This window comes from Loxodonta africana, chromosome 11, assembly GCF_030014295.1.
Source record: "Loxodonta africana isolate mLoxAfr1 chromosome 11, mLoxAfr1.hap2, whole genome shotgun sequence".
Lineage (NCBI taxonomy): Eukaryota > Metazoa > Chordata > Mammalia > Proboscidea > Elephantidae > Loxodonta > Loxodonta africana.
In genome coordinates, this window is record NC_087352.1 from 82,959,554 (window position 1) to 82,977,525 (window position 17,972).

A 17,972-nucleotide genomic window follows, 5' to 3' on the forward strand; every position below is an offset into this window, starting at 1 on the left:
TGAAAGTCTTAAAGTCTCTTCTCACATCCATTTACGTCTTTTCTTTCTCTCCTGTCTTTTTTAATGACCTCTTGCTGTCTTCAGGTATAATGTCCCTGATTTCTGTCATTCCACAACTGGTCCAGTCTTTGGTCATGAATGTTCAATGCATCAAATCTATCCTTGAGATGGTCTCTGAATTCAAATGGGATATACTCATGGTTATAGTTTGGCTCTTGTGGACTTGTTCTAATTTTCTTCAGTAAAATCTATATAATAAGTGTAATTCCGAGCTGGATCCAAATATAAATGAATACTATTTTTGTTTAAAGGAGAATGATAATATAGATGACTTTCTATATGTGCAAATGCAGTCAGCTGCATTAGCTATATTAAAGAATGATTGTGTTGGGAGGGTCAGCAGGGGGAAAATTAATCCGGAAAGGCAGTGTATAACACAGAAAGTTAAGGAGGTGCTGGCTTTAACCTAAGTTATTGAGGTCTTCTAGGTGGATAGATACTACCCACTTTACTTAGCGCAATTAAATCCTTGGGACATGTACTACTGACATACAACAGAAGAATTCCATCTGAAGACTGTACACAATAGAGTTCTGAATAATAACGAGAATACTAAACATTACTTGGAAAATTCTACTCCATATTAAATTGTTTATATTTGTGTAAAAGCTGACCACTGTAAATGAATATGCAGTCATCTATTTCTGAAAAAATAGTGTAATTAAGGTTTGTATGTGTGAGAGAATTCCTGTGTGTTTGAAAATTTCACTTTAAAAAGTTAAAGTAAAAACCCAAAAAGCAGACTCTAATATTCTCCTCTGAAAAACAGACAGTAATATAATATCACCCATCTGTCATGTTGTCATACTGTGGTGGCTTATGTGTTCTTATGATGCTGGAAGCTATGCTACCAGTATTTCAAACACCAGTATGGTCACTCATGGTGGACAGATTTCAGCAGAACTTCCAGACTAAAATGGACTTTCTAGAAAAATGGCCTGGATCTACTTCCAAAAATTATTTGATGAAAACCTTATGGGTCACAATGAATACTGTTTGATATAGCTCTGGAAGACGAAGCCCCTAGGTTAGAAGGCATTAAACAATGATGACAACAGTGGACTCAAACATACTAACAACCATGAAGATGGCACAGAACTGGGCAACATTTTGTGCTGCTATACATAAGGTTATCATGAGTTGAAGACAACTCAACAGCAACTAACAACAAAATACTAAAGGTGCCTCAAACGAGAGAGGTCAACGTTAATGAATTTTTACATGCCAAGATTTGTTAGCTTGTGCTAGGGCTCAATCTAAAACTAATGAGAGTAAAAATGTATGGTGAAAAAACAGTCCTCCATGGCTTAAGGGGAGCCCTGGTGGCGCAACGGTTAAGAGCTCGGCTGCTAACCAAAAGGTCAGCAGTTTGAATCCACCAGCTCCTCCTCGGAAACCCTATGGGGCAGTGTTACCCTGCCCTACAAGGTTGCTATGAGTTGGAACCAACTCGATGGCAACTGGTTTATAGCTTAAGAAATGGTGATATTGAATGTCAATGAAAATGATGGAGTACACAACTCCAAGGGCCTGTTTCTCCAGAGAAACATCAAAAAATTAAGCAGAAACTATCAGAATTAACTTTGTGAGAACTCTGGAAAACAGTCAAAAGTTTACAGTAAGTATGCAAATGCTGAATCAAGGAAGAAGAAACTTTAAAATGGTGTTAAAAAAAACTATGTCAAGTTACTGGCTGACCATTGAGAGAATTAGGACTTAAGTGATGACATATAATAAGTAATACACTATTTGCAAAAAACAGGAAGAGAGAAATAAACTAAGCAAATAAATAAATAAGTTGGGTAAGTCACTAAACAGACAAATGTAGCCCTCAAAAATCAAGAACACAAACCCTGGAGATGGGGGAGAATCTGATTTCCTGAGGTGCCACATTATATTATTCAAAATGCATAATTTTAAACAAACAAAAAAAAAATCACAAGACACACAAAGAAACATCAAAGTATGTCCCACTTGCAGGAAAAAATAAACTGATAACAACTGTCTCTGAAGAAGCCCAAATATTGGACTTACTAGACAAAGACTTTAAATCAATGGTCTTAAATATGTTCAAAGAGCTAAAGGAAACTGTAGACAAAGAACTTAAGGATACCAGGAAGATGACACATGAATATAAAGAAAGAAATTATAAAAGGAGCCAAATAGAAATTTTGGAGTGGAAAACAACAAGAACTAAAATTAAAAAATTCACTAGAGGAGTTCAGCTCCAAAATTAAGCAGGTATAAAAAAGAATCAAAATGAACTTGAATATAGGACTTTTGAAAAATTTTCAGTTTGAGGACAAAATAGAAAAAAAAAGATGAACAAAATTCAACAGAGCCTAAGGGACCCATGGGGCACCATCAAGCACACCAACATACACAGTATGGGAATCCCTGAAGGAGAAAAGAGACAGAAAGTATACATGAAGAAATAATGGCCACAAACTTCCCAAGTTTGATCTATACATCCAAGAAGCTCAAAAAACTCAAAGAGATTCACACCAAAAAACTTTAAAATCAAACTGTCAAATTTTAAGGACAAAGAGAGAATCTCGAAAGCAGAAAGAGAGAAGTGATTCATCACATACAAGGGATCCTCAATAAAACTCAATTTCTAATCAGAAAACATATTCCAGAGGCAGTGGGATAACATTTAGAAAGTGCTGAAAGAGAAAACTGTCAACTAAGAATTCTATATCCATCTATTCTTCAAAAATGAGGAAGAAATTAAGACATTCTCAAAGTTTAAAAAAGGTAAGCGTATTTGTTGCTGGCAGACTTACCCTACAGGAAATGCTAAAGGGAATCTTTCAGGTTGAAAGGACACTAAACATTAAAACTCAAAGCCATGTAAAGAAAGAAAAATCTCCAGTAAAGCTAATTTCATAGGCAAGTTAAAAAAAAAATTTTATTTTATTATTGGTTTGTAAGTCCTCTTTTTATCTCCTACATAATTTAAAAAGACCAATACATAAAAACAATTGTAACTCTATGCTAATGAGTACACCAGATATAAAGATGTAACTTGTGACAAGAAGTTAAGGGGGAGGGAAATAGAGCTGTACGGGTAAAGAACCCACTGCTGTCTAGTCAATCCCAACTCCTAACAACCCTATAGGACAGAGTAGAAATGCCCCCACAGGGTTTCCAAAGTTCTAAATGAAGCAGGGGAAAAAAAAAAAAAAAATAGAATGATTCCTCCAGGGAAATTACCAGTTGTGTGGCAACTTATATTTCCTTGGATTCCTTTTAAACCTATGGCTAGGATACCATGACATTAACCATGCTTGCAAACTCAAAATCTCATAAGGTTACTCACATACCTACTGTTGAAAATCTAGCTGTCAACATTTCTTTACATAAGGGGAAAGAAAAGGTTATATTTTCCCCCCTCCCATCCCTCATCGCAATCATTTGCCCTCCACCAAAACTATAATTCAAATGCATCAAGTACCTTCATCTTGATGCTGGCAAATGATTTGGTTCATAACATGAGAAAAAAGGTAGGCTATTCTCGCATTTAGTTTTTTAATAAAAGCAGCCAATAACATTAACAAGTGGCACCAGTTTTAACACTCAATGCGATCACTGAACTTATTAATAGGAACAGGAATGCTGGCAGAGTACAGACCACAGAGGAGAATACAAGTAACCAGTATTCCATTCCAACAAATCCTCCTTCCCAATCAAAAGCTTAAGGTAGAGAAGCCTGAGGCAGAACAGATGCATCTTTCAATCTACACTGACATAGAACGTTTGGATGCCATCTTAAACTCTATTTTAATTTCATTTGTCATGTTCAACATATCTAAATATGGCAAATTGGATATGAGACTGATTTCCAACCAATATGAAATGTAAGTCTCACTTATTTCCTTTATAAATATATTTAGAATATAAATCCATCCCAAAACACTAACACTACAAAGAGGAGAGACAGGAGTCTGTAGTTCTTTAATGACTGCCTTTACCTTGTAAGTGGTCATTCGATGCTGAGCAATTGTAGTCAGTTTTTCTAGAAGGCCTCGTAATCGCTCCTGGGTTGCACAGGAGATCAAGTTCACAGCATCAGAGTTAAGCTCCGTAATGTCATGCTTTTTACCTGTGGAAGCAGAGAAAATCCATTACGTGTTTTAGTAGTGGCTGATAATTGAAATAATTAGCACAGCAGGTATTCTGTTCCCCCTGGAAGGTATACCCATTATGAATAAAGGTTTGGAGATTATGATTTTCCTGGTAAAGTCACAACTTCAAAGATCTTAGACATTACATTAATAAAACCTAGCCTGAAGCCTCAGAAAATATAGACATTGTTTCACTTAGCCTCTAGAATCATTCTCCTTGCAAGGTCATTTATAGGACAAAGTTAATAAGAACACAAATCAAGTCAGTGTTCAGGGAGGAAAATGGTAACTGCAAAAATTAGCACCATATTCTGTTAATTTTACTAATTAAAAAAAATTGAAAATTACATTTCACCCTGTTTGACACTGTTAACAATTTATGCCATTTATGGCAGCGGGTTTTTTTTTTTACTTCAATAAATTCAGATTGTGAGTCTGTTAATGCCTTGTCTATAACACCTACCTTATACTTCTTTTAGCCCATTACCAATCATACTTATTTTGTACTAATTCATGTTCTGATAAACTGATCTGGTAATCAATTTACAAGTCGAAAGAAGTTCAAACCCTCATCATTTCACCTAACTTCTCTTTCACTGTATCTCCTTTCCATAAATAACCTAAACATCTTTCCTTCCTTCTGCTAACTAGGAAGAAAGTTTAAGGAAAACAATTTGAACCACATACCCAAAGGCAGAAGCTCATCTATAAATCAACCTTAGCAGTATTTCTGGGGCATACTGAAACCACCTATATCAATAGAGACCTAAAACTGAAAATACAGGCAATTATACAGTCTAATTTAAACGGACTTTTAATAATGCTATTGTGTTTGTTTTTAACATTTGCAGACATGCAGAAATTTTAAAAATATTATTGCTTGATTTCCCATTCTGATTTATCTGAAAAATACTCATATTGTCATCCAAGGGTGAAAGAGTACAGCAAAAATATGCTTTAATGCATATCAATACATTATTTGCATTCTCTGGCATTATTGTGTAATAAATGTTAAAACTTTAGTTCAAAATACAGCCTGCAGCAAACAAGATAGGAAGAAGATAACGTAAAATTACCTTTTATTAAGCTAAGCCTTCAAAATACATTCAAAATTCACTACTTTGCAACAAAACTGAATTCATCTCCAGTTGCCAACTGAAAGCAAGGGAAGTATCGTACCCCAAAATTTAACATAGGTGAAGAGAGAGCTGGTCTCCAATAAGTTCCAGGGTCGGGACATAACAAATAAGTCACACACAATATATCTCACCAATCTGTCTCCTTTTTCAGTTAATTTGTAGACTGTAGCCTTTCATGTTAATACAAGTTTGTGATTAATACTAAAAAAAACTTTTTGATGCCACAATAATACTGGTACATTCCCTTACATTTTAACACAGTGCAGCCACCTAACAACTAGTCCTGAACCTAGAGAGAACCCTAATATTCTACTTTAGTTATTTTAAGGCAAAAAACCAAACCCGTTATCATCGGGTCAATTCTGACTCATAGCAACCCTACAGGACAGAGTAGAGCTGCCCCATAGGGTTTCGAAGGAGCGGTTGGTGGATTCAAACTGCTGACCTTCTGCTTAAGGTGGGTTTAAATTTCAGGGATGAGGTAAGGAAAAAAGAGACTCTCACTGGCTGTTTCTATATTGCATAAACACATGTATGTAACTTAAGTATGCATTTGTACACGTACATGCCTAAAAGACAACCAAGAAGAAACAGGACAGAAAAAAACACTGTCACATGCACATTTTCTATAAACACACACATATATTCCCCTGTTAAGAAATACAAATAATTAACTTTTATTGTCTAAATCAGAAGCCACAGGTTACATAATTCACGTTATGTTAATCATTTTTAAAAATGAAGTACTTCTTTCTATAACATCCATGAAATCTTGATCTCTTGGGCCTTATTTAAACCTCAGAGTTCCAGGACAACCAACCTAGGCCATCTCTTTTGATAACATTTTCCCTCAAACAGACGATCCTACAACGTCAAGAATCATTAACTTTGCACTTACCAATGTCTAAAATTCTCTTTTGTAGAGCTCCAATGAAAAGAAATGGTTCATCTTTACATGATCGAATGAGCGTGCCAACCAACTCAGAGTTTGTTGCTAAGATGCAGGCATCTTCTTCATTGAGGTTGACCCCTGCCATGGAAGTCACATCATTGATGTCATCTTCATCTCTAACAGAAAAAAAGGTTATAGCTTTTTGGGGGTGCTGTGTGTGTATGAGTGTGTGTGTGTATGAGTGACTTAAGAGAGCAAAAGAGATACAGAATTTTCCTTAAGGAATGACATTTTACTCAATTCATCCAAGCAACAGGAGAACAGAAGATTGGTTCCCTTAATAAGCCTTCAAAATTTCTCTAACCACTGTTATTGTTGTTAGTTGCCACTGAGTTAATTCCGACTCATGGTGACCCATGTGTACAGAGTAGAACTGCAACATAGGGTTCTCAAGGCTGTACTCTTTCAGACGTGATCGCCAGGCCTGTCTTCCAAGCTCCCTCTGGGTGGGCTCTAACTGCCCATCTTTCCTCTAATAGTTGAATGCTTAACTGTTTGTACCACCCAGGGACTCCTCTAACTACCAGTGTACATTTAATATTGAAAAGATGATTCAGAAGCAACTTTGTATTCTGGTGCTCCTTCCTCTCTTGCTCTCAGTTTGGTAAATGAGATACACCAAGAGGAATGTGGAGGTTACACTAACTCATCCACAAATCCCCCGCAATGAAAGACAAAGAAATAAAAGTAGACGCCTTTGTTTTCATCTACAATGGTTAGAAGTCCTTCAGATTTCCCTAATGCACTCCACTACTCCACTGATAGGCAGAATATATCTCCAGGTCCTACAAGGTCCACACCCACATAAAAGTCCTTGAGAAGACGCTTTGTTGACTAGCTATTCTGAAACCACGTGGTTAAACTAGTTTTGTTTTTCTGCTTCAGACTTTTGGTGTGCTCCATCTGTACCAAATGAATTTGCTAAACTACATCCTCCAGCAAATGGCTAAAAAGGGCCTGTAGACAGTCCCTGGGTCACGAACAAGATCAGTTTCTATTTGTATCTTTAAGTTGAATCTGTAGGTAAGCTGGAACAGGTGCATAGGGTTCTTATTTAGCCTTTACATGTTCTTGAGTTCAAGAAAGGGTTTTTGACGTCTTTTCAATGATTTAAAGGCTGCACGTGCAGCAAAGTGAAGGTGATTGTGACGAAGAATTTGTTGTGTGTAGTGGCTAGTTCAATTGTTTCAATGTGAGGGCAAATTTGCATAACATCAAAGGACAAGTAGGAGTTGTCCCTAAGTCAGACATTTGTAAACCAACTGCCCGTATATATAAAATTTTATACACACACACTTAGGACGCCTACATATAAAATATAAAACACGTTTGGGCTCCTCATTTTGCACCAGCAGAGTTAAAGTGTTTTCCTCTAACAGAATTGCTCTATGGCTACAGCCCTAAAATCTGTATGTGTGTTTGGTGTCGAGAAGAGAGTAAGGAAAGAAAGACTCAAGTTTTCTCACTGCATTCTTACTATCATATGCATTAACAAGCACACTGCTCGTCATAACTGTCACACCAATGCACAACATAATCTACACAAACATCACATAAAAAAAATTCTGCTTCTTTATTGCATGGGCCAACTGGTATATCATGTGGTCTCATGTCAATGAATTTAAATTATGAACCTCCCTGTGGTAACACATTTGTGCACAAAAAAGAAAAGTAAATTATAATTGTCAAGCGCTCAAGAAATGAAGGCTTGTGGTGCTCAACTTTACAAAGCAGCATGTTAGGAGTGAGGGGAAAAGAGCCCAAACTCAAACATATGTAAGAGATCCAAGTGAAATGAAGGAAAGTAAAGTGCTAGACAGAGCAGCTGAAAAGTGAAAAGAAAGAACAGTTATCTAACAATGAAACAGTACATGAAAATCTCAACATTAAAAGGTGTTTCTCTGCAACGGGGCAAAGAAAAAAATAAGAAATTAGTATTTCAAACTTCCAAATAAAACAAGCAGCATACAAAGAACTATACGGAAACAGTCGGATTCCACCTTAATAATCTTAATCAGACATATGGGATGCTGAAATATTTCTAAGAACCAATTTGCCACCTACGTAAATAAAGTATTATGTACAGATTTAAACATAAGGGTGGTAGAAACCATGAATCTAAAGACATACAAAATCTAAGTAAAATATATTTTAAAACGCCTGAGTAAAAAATACTTTTAAAATGCCAAGAATACATCAACAAAAAGTCAGTTCACTCCAAAACAGAGTCCTAACCAGTTAACATCTATGGGACTCAATTTTCTCCTCTGGAAAATTAATAACTTAGATTAGCTGCTTTCTAAAGTCCCTTTCAAACTGCTTAAAAAGGAAGGCAGCTCTCTTTGGACTGCTATAGAACAATCATCAAGGTATACTGTGAAGTGAAAAAAGCCAGGGTATAGAATAGATTGCATCTTGAATATACACATGCTTGTATGTACACAGAACTCTGGTGGCCCGGTGGTTAAGAGTTAGGGCTGCTAACCAAAAGGTCAGCAGTTCGAATCCACCAGCCACTCCTTGGAAACCCTATAGGGCAGTTCTACTCTGTCCTATAGGGTCACTATGAGTCAGAACTGACTTGTTGGCAACAGGTTTTTAATGGGAATACATACATCTCTCAGGAAAGACACATAAGAAATTCCCCTCTGGAGAGGGAAATAGGGAAACATGTATCTTTCTACCTTTTGAATATTGTACTATATACATGGATTACACAATCAAAATGAATAGCTATATATATATATATATATATATATATATATAAACACTTGGAGAATAAAAATTAGAGGGAAGATAGAAAATAAAATGAAGTTATATAACCTCATCCTTTCCTTAAGAATAAAACTGGAATTATTAGAGGTATACAACAGCTGACCTTTACACACATACAACAATGAGTGCTTACAATCCCAGATGTATGCCAGGTACACAGGCCCCTATAAACCTTGCATTTTAGAAGGGTTCCTGAATAGCCCCTGTTGAGATCTCACGCATAGGCTGGAGAGACCAGTACCAGGTCTACTTACTACCAGTACTTAGCATAGTACTAGAATTGAATAGAATTCAGTCAATGAAGAGATAGTTCCATGTGTTTTAGAATCCTCTTCTTGAGGCCATTCACCACAAACAAATAGGCAACTACCCAGTAAGATTTGTTTTTGCCTGCCTTCCTTCCTATCTGGACCCAAGCTTAACACAGCTCCCTCCAGTACAGCTGTCAGTTGCTATGGTTACAGATGACAGCAACAGCAGACAAGGACCCCTACTGGGGAAAGAGGAAAAGGTGCCATAATAAGCAGCATCCAAGCCATTTAAAACATCCTCTGAGAAAGGAGGCAGAATGAAGAAAGCAGTGATGAAGCAGCATTATCAATAAGGCTAAGATAGGTCAGCACAGTAATAAAGGTTTAGATGGTTAGGGAAATTCATGACACCAGTTTGGTTTTAGTTTTAAAAGAGAGTGAGAATGACCAAGCAAGTCTCTGAGTCTTCTGGTTTAATGTACTGGCTTTTGATGAGGTGCTGTGAAAGATAACTGTTTTGCTTTAAAAGACAGAGAAGTAAACTTTATAGTGCCGCAGTAGGAAAAAAGTCTTCCAACTCTTAAGGGTCTAACAGGGTACTGTGCAAAATTAAGGAAGTATTACCCATTCATCATTAATGCCTTGTATCTGGTTTCTGAAACCAATCTAATCCTTTAGTTAAAAACTAAAGTTTTTGTATGAGAGGCTGACTTGATTTGTAAACTTTCACTTAAAGCACAATAAAAATTGTAAAAAAAAAAAGTAAAGCTAACCACTGCTCATGCCTGCCTTCTTAAATCTCATCTACCGCTTTAAGGTCAATAACAGTATCAGACAAATTCTTCTAAAGTAAAAAGATGGTACTTCTTTAATTTCTGTTCAAAAACCCTTCATGTTCCCATGAATTCACCCTGACATTCAAGGCCTTCCAGATAAGAGCCCAACTTAGCACTTCCCTCCCAGGACTGGCTATGGAATAGCCCCTACTGATTCTGGCCCTTGCTAAGAGGATCCCTTCCTGTTCTAGCTTTCTTATCTTCCTGCTGTCAAAGCCCTATCTATACCACCCACATCAAATGCCTCCTATAGAATGGCTGGTTTAATTGCTTTCTATACTTTAAAAGTGTTTACCCAAGTACTACAACTTGTGAACTTCTTAGCGCACACTTTTGTCTGTTATGACAGGCCTCACTCTTGCTCCTGTTCTAATTATCAATGTATTTGCCTTAACCTCCAACTAGACTAATTTTATTAATCATCTTCCTCACCTATTGTTCCTAACAGAGCAGTGTATAAATGGTATTTAAATAATTGAGAAATTACTATATGCTCAAACAATGTGCTGTTGATCTACTACAATGAACTGGGAAGCACCAAAACACTAGATAAAAAGGAGGGCTCTGTGTCAAACTGCCTACCTTGGAATCGTGACCCTGTCATTTCTTACTTATGTGAAATAAAGCACATGAACCTTTCTGGACCTGCATCTTCAGTAAAAATAAGGACAGTAACAGTCCCTGTATCGTAGGCTGAGGATTGAGGAAATAATTCGTATCATGGAAAATAAGCCAATTCCTTACTGCATAAAGAGCGCCTATAAATAACAAAGGAAAAGACCAACAATCTAATGGAAAAATGGACAAAACATATAACTCTTCAGTTAAAATAACTCAAATATAAGATGTTTTACCCCATTCATAACAGATACAAGGTATAAATTTTTCACCTATTAGATAGGCAAGTTTTTAAGGTTTACCAAAATATGAAGAAATATGCCATCACAAACTTTGCTGCTCAGAGTGTAATTTGTTAATACAACTTCTGTAGAAGGCCATTTGGCATTATCTAACAAGTTAAAATTAACAAATTTTTCTTCTTAGAAATTTTGTGAAATGATAATACACCTTTGTTTTGCTAGAGCAAAATACTGGAAACAAGCTAAATGCCTATCATGACGGAACTTTGTTAAAAAGACTAAATCACAATAACTATGTGCTGACATGGAACAATCTGCGAGGGTTTATTACTAAGTGGTAAAATTCAAAGTGCAAAACATTATGTTTCATACACTACCCTTCTATGTTGTAAAGACTATCTCTGGAAAGATGCACAAGAAACTGCTAACAACAGTTGCCTCCAGGCTGGGAAACTGGGTAGCAAAAGGAAGAAGCAATGAGGAAGAGCCTTATTTTTCCATTGTATACCCTTCTGAACATTTTGAAATTTGTAGAATATATGTGAATTACCAAGTCAAATAAATAATTTGCTTTCAAAATATAAACCAAGAACAATTTTATTTTAAGGTCAAGTTCTTCCCGTACATTACTAATAGCCTGATAAAATAACTTATTTTGAAGACTCATCATACATAATCCAAAAATACTTTTAAAATCTTTTTTCACTGTTCTGTTTATAGCCTTTCTGCTTTACCAAAGCCAGTCTGTAAACTCATACAAGACCTCGTTTATTCCTCCTCCTTTTTCTGAAGTACTTTTTCTCCGTCAGAAATTCCCTTCCCTCTTTGTTATATAGAGTCTCAGGGTGATACAAATAATTAATGTGCTTGGCTTCTAACTGAAAAGATTGGCAGTTTGAGTCCACTCAGAGGCACCTTGGAAGAAAGGCCTGGCGATCTACTTCTGAAAAATCAGACACTGAAAACCCTAGGGAGCACAGTTCTACTCTGACACACATGGGCTGCCATGAGTCAGAATCAAATTCACAGCAACTTATTTTTCTACTAACTCAAATGTAGCATAGCACACTCCAGTACTTCTCAAACTCTTTAGAGTTTAGGAACCACCTAAGAAGTAAAGAAATGCAGTCTCACAGTTAAAAACACACCCATACAGCACACATGATTCTTTCAGTTAGTCTATGATAGCAACCAGAAACCTGGATTTTTTTTTTTAACGAGCACACTGAGGCAACTGTGATACAAATGCTCTGGGGATCACACTTGGAAAAATACTGAGCTATAAAAATTAAGCGCATCACTTCTAGTGTTAAAGACACCACAGGTTCAGTCCCTGTTGTGACAATTACTAATAGTGTGACCTCAGACAAGTTTGTTTACCTCTTCATTCATCAATGTTCTTATCAGTAAAACAGCAGGGAAAACTGTACTTGTAATGTGATTTTGAACAAAAACTGTATTAGAAATTAAAACCAAATTTAAAATTTATTCACTGAAAAATAATAAACCCATTACGTGTCAACATAACACTTTTTATTTAAATGAATACCAAAATTAAAAATAATTAGTATGAAAAGCGACATTGTTTTATACATACTTTTGCTAAACTCTTTAAAATCTACTGGTCTTCTTGCACTTTGAATGGATCTCTTATTCATGTACGGTTTTGCACCATCACACATGGTCATTTGGAAAAGACTGGTTCACTGAGTTATGCAGATCTTCCAAATGTAGACTAATTATGCATAATCCAAAAACCACATTTGTTAATATTTCCACCAATCTCATCAGAAAATCTAACTATTAAGCTCATGAAAATGTCTATCAAATTCCCAAGTCCAAATAACCATTATCTGACAGTCGTTTCTCCAAGTAAAAACGGTATTCCACAAAATGAAACTGTTTAGGTTAGCCTGCAATTCAATACAAGCACAAGTAATTGTCCTTGAGACTGCCATCTTATTTCGGCATGCAGCTGAAGATCTTTTTGCAAATTCCCCATTTTGTCACACAGAATAGCAAAAAGGTGTGCACTCAAGGGTAGAGATTAAAAATAATAACACGTACTGCTTAATTAAGGGCATTCTTAAGAAAAACCAGCTTTTTTTTTTTTTCTTTTTACCTACAGCAAGTAGGTAAGGATAAAGGATACCTGGTTACTAGTACAGTTTGGTGCCACTGCCTTGATCTGTGCTCAGATACCAGTAGTTTTACCCAGCCACTGCTTTTGGATCAAAGTGAAAAAGGCAAATATTATTAATACGAAAATAGTTGTGACCTGTAGGCCCCTGAACGAGTGTTTCAAAACTATTTTCTGCAGACCACACTGTGAGATATGCTGGCCTATATATATAGTTCCTATCTCCTGCCCACATGGAAACCCTGGTGGCGTAGTGGTTAGGTGCGCCGGTCACTAACCAAGGGATTGGCAGTTCGAATCCGCCAGGCGCTCCTTAGAAACTCTATGGGGCAGTTCTACTCTGTTCTATTGGGTCACTATGAGTCGAAATCGACTCGATGGGCAATGGGTTTGGCTTGTTTTTTGTCTTGCTCACATAACTTCAACTTTGCTTCATGGCGTATCTACCTCTAATGTCTTTCTTTCCTATTTTTCTGCATGTAAACACAAAAATAATTTTCCTAAATAACATTTTATTATGCAAATCCTGGCTAAAAACTAAGACTTCATAATCTCATCTCCAAGTCTTCACTCATAACGCCCCTGTGGAATGTTCAATGACTTAATTTCCATCAAAACCTACTATAAGGCAAACTCCTCCAAGAAGACTTCTTTTGGTTGGATTTTAACCCTATGCTCTAATCTGGGCAGAGTTCACATGGATGCCTCTTCCCTGTCTCACTGGTCTCTCCAAGATGATAAGTTTTTGTCACCAGTGGCTGTTTTCTTTTTTTGAGATCCTGCTCTGGAATGAGCCATGTATGCTCCTGTAAGCTTAAATATAAAAGGACAAATAGACTCTTAATAAATACATGATGAACCGTGAATTACATATGTTGAGAGGTAAAGCATATGTTTTATCTACTTAACACTAGAGAAGCTGATTCCTGCAATATGAAAAATTGGACACCAACGTTGCTAGAGAAATACTATCTATGCACATACCATGTAATTTTGTCCTATATTATTTTCTAAAAGTGTCTTTTAAAATCAACAATAACATCGTACTAAACCCCTCACTGTTAAAATACCCTAGCAGAAATAACATATTTACATATATTTATCCATAAATATTTTATTGTTTCTCTAAAACATAAGAACTCTTAAAAATAAACATAAAACAGTATCACATCTTATAAAAGCTGACAATTCCTTACTATCGTTATATGTCCAGTCTAAATAGGGTTAACTATACAAAAGTACAAAGGTGCTATAATATTTGTAACTTCTGATTCTGGAATATGAAGGATAAAACATGAACCTCTGGCACCCTCTGGTGTTTAAGCACTATACAGCTTCCCATATTCATCCCCCGTATATTAACAAACTGAATAGAAAATACCATTTCTTTATTGGAAAAAGTCACAAATGAACAACTTTTTTTTTCACATTAATGAGGTGGTTTTAAAAAGTAGACATATACCACTCTATATAACTAAACCTCACCAATTTAATCAAGACAAGATCTAATGCCACACATTAATACCTCCTCTTATTTAACAAAAGAATCCAGATTAAGGGTCTATTTTAAGTTTTAACAGTATCTAAAGTGCTACTGATATTTAGTCTCCAGGAAAGCAAACTTAAATAAAACAAAGAAATTACTATGAAAACATATGCATGAAACCACATGACTTGAATTACTAGGAAATATTATTAAAAAATGAAAAGGGTATCTTAGCACAACGATAAAAGGTAGCTAAAAATTACCTAAGATTATAGATACTCCTATTCTCTTTTTGCAAAATTTATTGTTTCCACAAATATTTGAATGCCTATTATGAACCAGCCATTGTTCTAAACACTGGGTGAACAACAGTAAACAAGTTACTGTAAACTCTAATAGAGAATTAAAAAGAGATGAGAAACACACGGAAGGGTATACAAATAAAGCAACAAGATAATTTTAGGTGAGTACCTCAAGACAGTGGATGTGACTGGGGAAGCTACTTTACAACAGCTGGCCAAGGAAAACCTTTCTGAGGAGTTAACTTTTAAACTGAAATATGAAGGGCCAAGCCATACTAAGATTGGGGACTGAAAGCTCAGCACGTACCATGCCTAAAAACTGTACAGTGGGAACGTGTGTGTTTGAAAAAAACAAAGAAAACAGGAAAAGGGCCAGGGTCCCTAACACCATGGAACATGACACTGACTACTTCCAGTTTTCCTGAATCTGAGGGAGAAATAATTCTCTATCTTATTTTTAACACTGCTTTGAGTTTTCGGTTGCCTACAATCATACTGAATTCTAAAAAATATTACCATGCTTCCAGATGAATCTTGAACATCGTAAAAATGTTATTTCTTGCTCAAATTAACTTAATCACATAATCTCGAAACAAAATTTTTATGGAACTGCCATGCTGACTCTAAAAGAGAGGATTTGCCCTATCAAATATAAAAAAAGAGGTAAAGTTATAATAACTGCAAACACCAAAATACTAACAGAGAAATAAAACAACACATCACTAAAATGAAATTCTAGAAATGTACCCTTATATAAATGTGAATTTACTATAATATAAAGGTGGCATTTCGAATGAAAAGCTAAGGATGATGAACTCTTCCGTAGCTATTGCTGAGATGAGCAACCCATTGGGAAAAAAATTAACCTCTACTTCAGACATTACAAAGATAAAGTCAAGAATTATTGACGCTCTAAAGGTAAACGGCATATGTGAAAGGTGTGTGTATACAGGTATCTTAAAAGAAAATACAGAAGCACATCATTAGGATAGGGAAAGAATTCCTAAAATTAGGTAAAATTCAAAAGCCATAAAAGAAGAAACTGATGTAAATCTAATACTGTGATTTAATTTTTCTATATAACATACTAATAACAGAAAAGGGCCCTCGTAACACAGTAGTTAAGTGCTATGGCTGCTAACCAAGAGGTCGCAGTTTGAATCCACCAGCAGCTCCTTGGAAATCCTATAGGGCAGTTCTACTCTGTCTGACAGGATTGCTATGAGTCAGAATTGACTCAATGGCACATAACAACAATAACAACAGTAACAGAAAGGAGCCCTGGTAATGCAGTTGTTAAGAGCTACAGCTGCTAACCAAAAGGTCAGCAGTTTGAGTCCACCACTTGCTACTTGGAAACCCTATTGGGCAGTTCTACTCTGTCCTGTAGGGTCTCTATGAATCAGCATCAACTCGGCAACAGAAATGGCAATTACCAAAAATATTACTTATTATAACAAAAAGATAAGCTGCTTAGGAATAAATCTAACAGGTAAATGCAAATTATGTACAATCTGTGCAGATAAAATGGTATCACTTCGTTGAAAGACAATAAAGAAGGCATGCATAAATAAAGATATAAACCATGTTCATAAGTAGAAGGCTCAAGATTATGAAGACATCAGTCGGAAGAAAACTGACCTAGGGACTCAAGGCCATGCCAATTCAAATTCTAACAGATTTTGGTAGAACTTGACAGCTTGATTCTTAAATTTATATGGAACAAGATAGCAAGTTAGACATGCCATGCCATTCCTCTACAGCAAACACCTGAGAAGCCAAGTGAAATAGTTATAAATGACAATCCTGGAACCCTGAACACCAAATGAAAGAATAAAGAATTAGATCAAACACCAATTAGAAGCAGCGGCTTAACGAAAACAGTGAATGAGGAAAGAAATGGAGCGGAGGTACCCTGCCAGCTGGTCCAGCACAGCGTGGACAATTAAGACAAAGCCAGCAACAATCCTGTGTGAGGAGCACAGAAAGGCAACTTCATGGAACTCCCAACAGGAGACAGAGAAACTATACAGACATACTGGGAATGAAGCAAAGTGAGCAGGATGCGAACTGGAGCTAAGGAGGGAAAGTACAGGAAAGAGGGCAAGACCTTCAGGGATCCTGGAGTCCACAGAGCAGGGAGGAAGCCAGGATCCAGTGCCAGGGTGACGCTCCAGTGGCAGTACCTGACCATTAGGGCAGCAAAATGCACGAAGTAATAGATTCATAGACAGCACGAATGAACCCCGGGCAGCCCCCTCCTCCTTGTATTCACTCGAGGCTAGGTCGTAGTTACTGGCTGCACCCAACTGGAAGTGCAGAAGTACCCTCGCCTGGTGACCAAAAGACCACATTCCCCCTCCCCCACCTTCATGGCAATTAGTGGCGTGAACCCTCCCCAATCCCTGCAGGTGGTGAGAGAGGTGGTGAACGCTCCTGTGCCACAGACAATCAATCTGCGAAGTACGCCTGTTACACCACCGATATATCGAAATAAAACAAAACAAAAAATCATAAACAATACCTGAATGCCTTGGAGACATCAGAGAATATCAAATCATATAAAGAAACAGAACAAACAAGTGACCAAAATAAAGAGGCAGAAAATCTTTCCATGTAAGAAAGGGTAATGGGCCTACCTGAAAAGCATTCAAAAGGCTTTTACACAGGGTCCTCAAATAGATTAAAGAAACTGCAGACAAAACCAACAAAAACAGACAAAACCCTAGAGAATTAAAAAAAAGAAAGAAAATGACAAAATAGACAACTAACGCCATACAAAATGGCAACTAGAAATCCAGAAGATTAACAAAAAACAGTAATAGATAACTCAATGAAAAGACAGAGGAGTAGAACTGAATCAATGGAACACGGTACCACTGAAATAGATGACAAATTCCATGACACTATTTTGAGGAACACTTAGAAAAAAAGAGAAGAAAGTCTAAGAGTTATGTGGGACATGATCAAGAGGAATTCCAGAACAGGAGGGAGAGAAAAAAAAAAAAAAGATTTGCTGGCAGAAAACTTCCTGAATATCATGA

General features: G+C 36.5%; 1 protein-coding gene across 1 annotated transcript in view; it reads right to left on the reverse strand.

The window, feature by feature from the left end:
- TAF4B (TATA-box binding protein associated factor 4b) overlaps positions 1 to 17,972 on the reverse strand; it is a 144,080-nt gene that overhangs the window by 66,884 nt on the left and 59,224 nt on the right. The window contains exons 10-11 of the mRNA XM_003406347.4: positions 6,225 to 6,394; positions 4,035 to 4,165 (exon numbers count right to left, since the gene is read on the reverse strand). Of these exons, the coding sequence (XP_003406395.2) occupies positions 4,035 to 4,165; positions 6,225 to 6,394 (301 nt within the window). The remainder of the gene's footprint in view (positions 1 to 4,034; positions 4,166 to 6,224; positions 6,395 to 17,972) is intronic.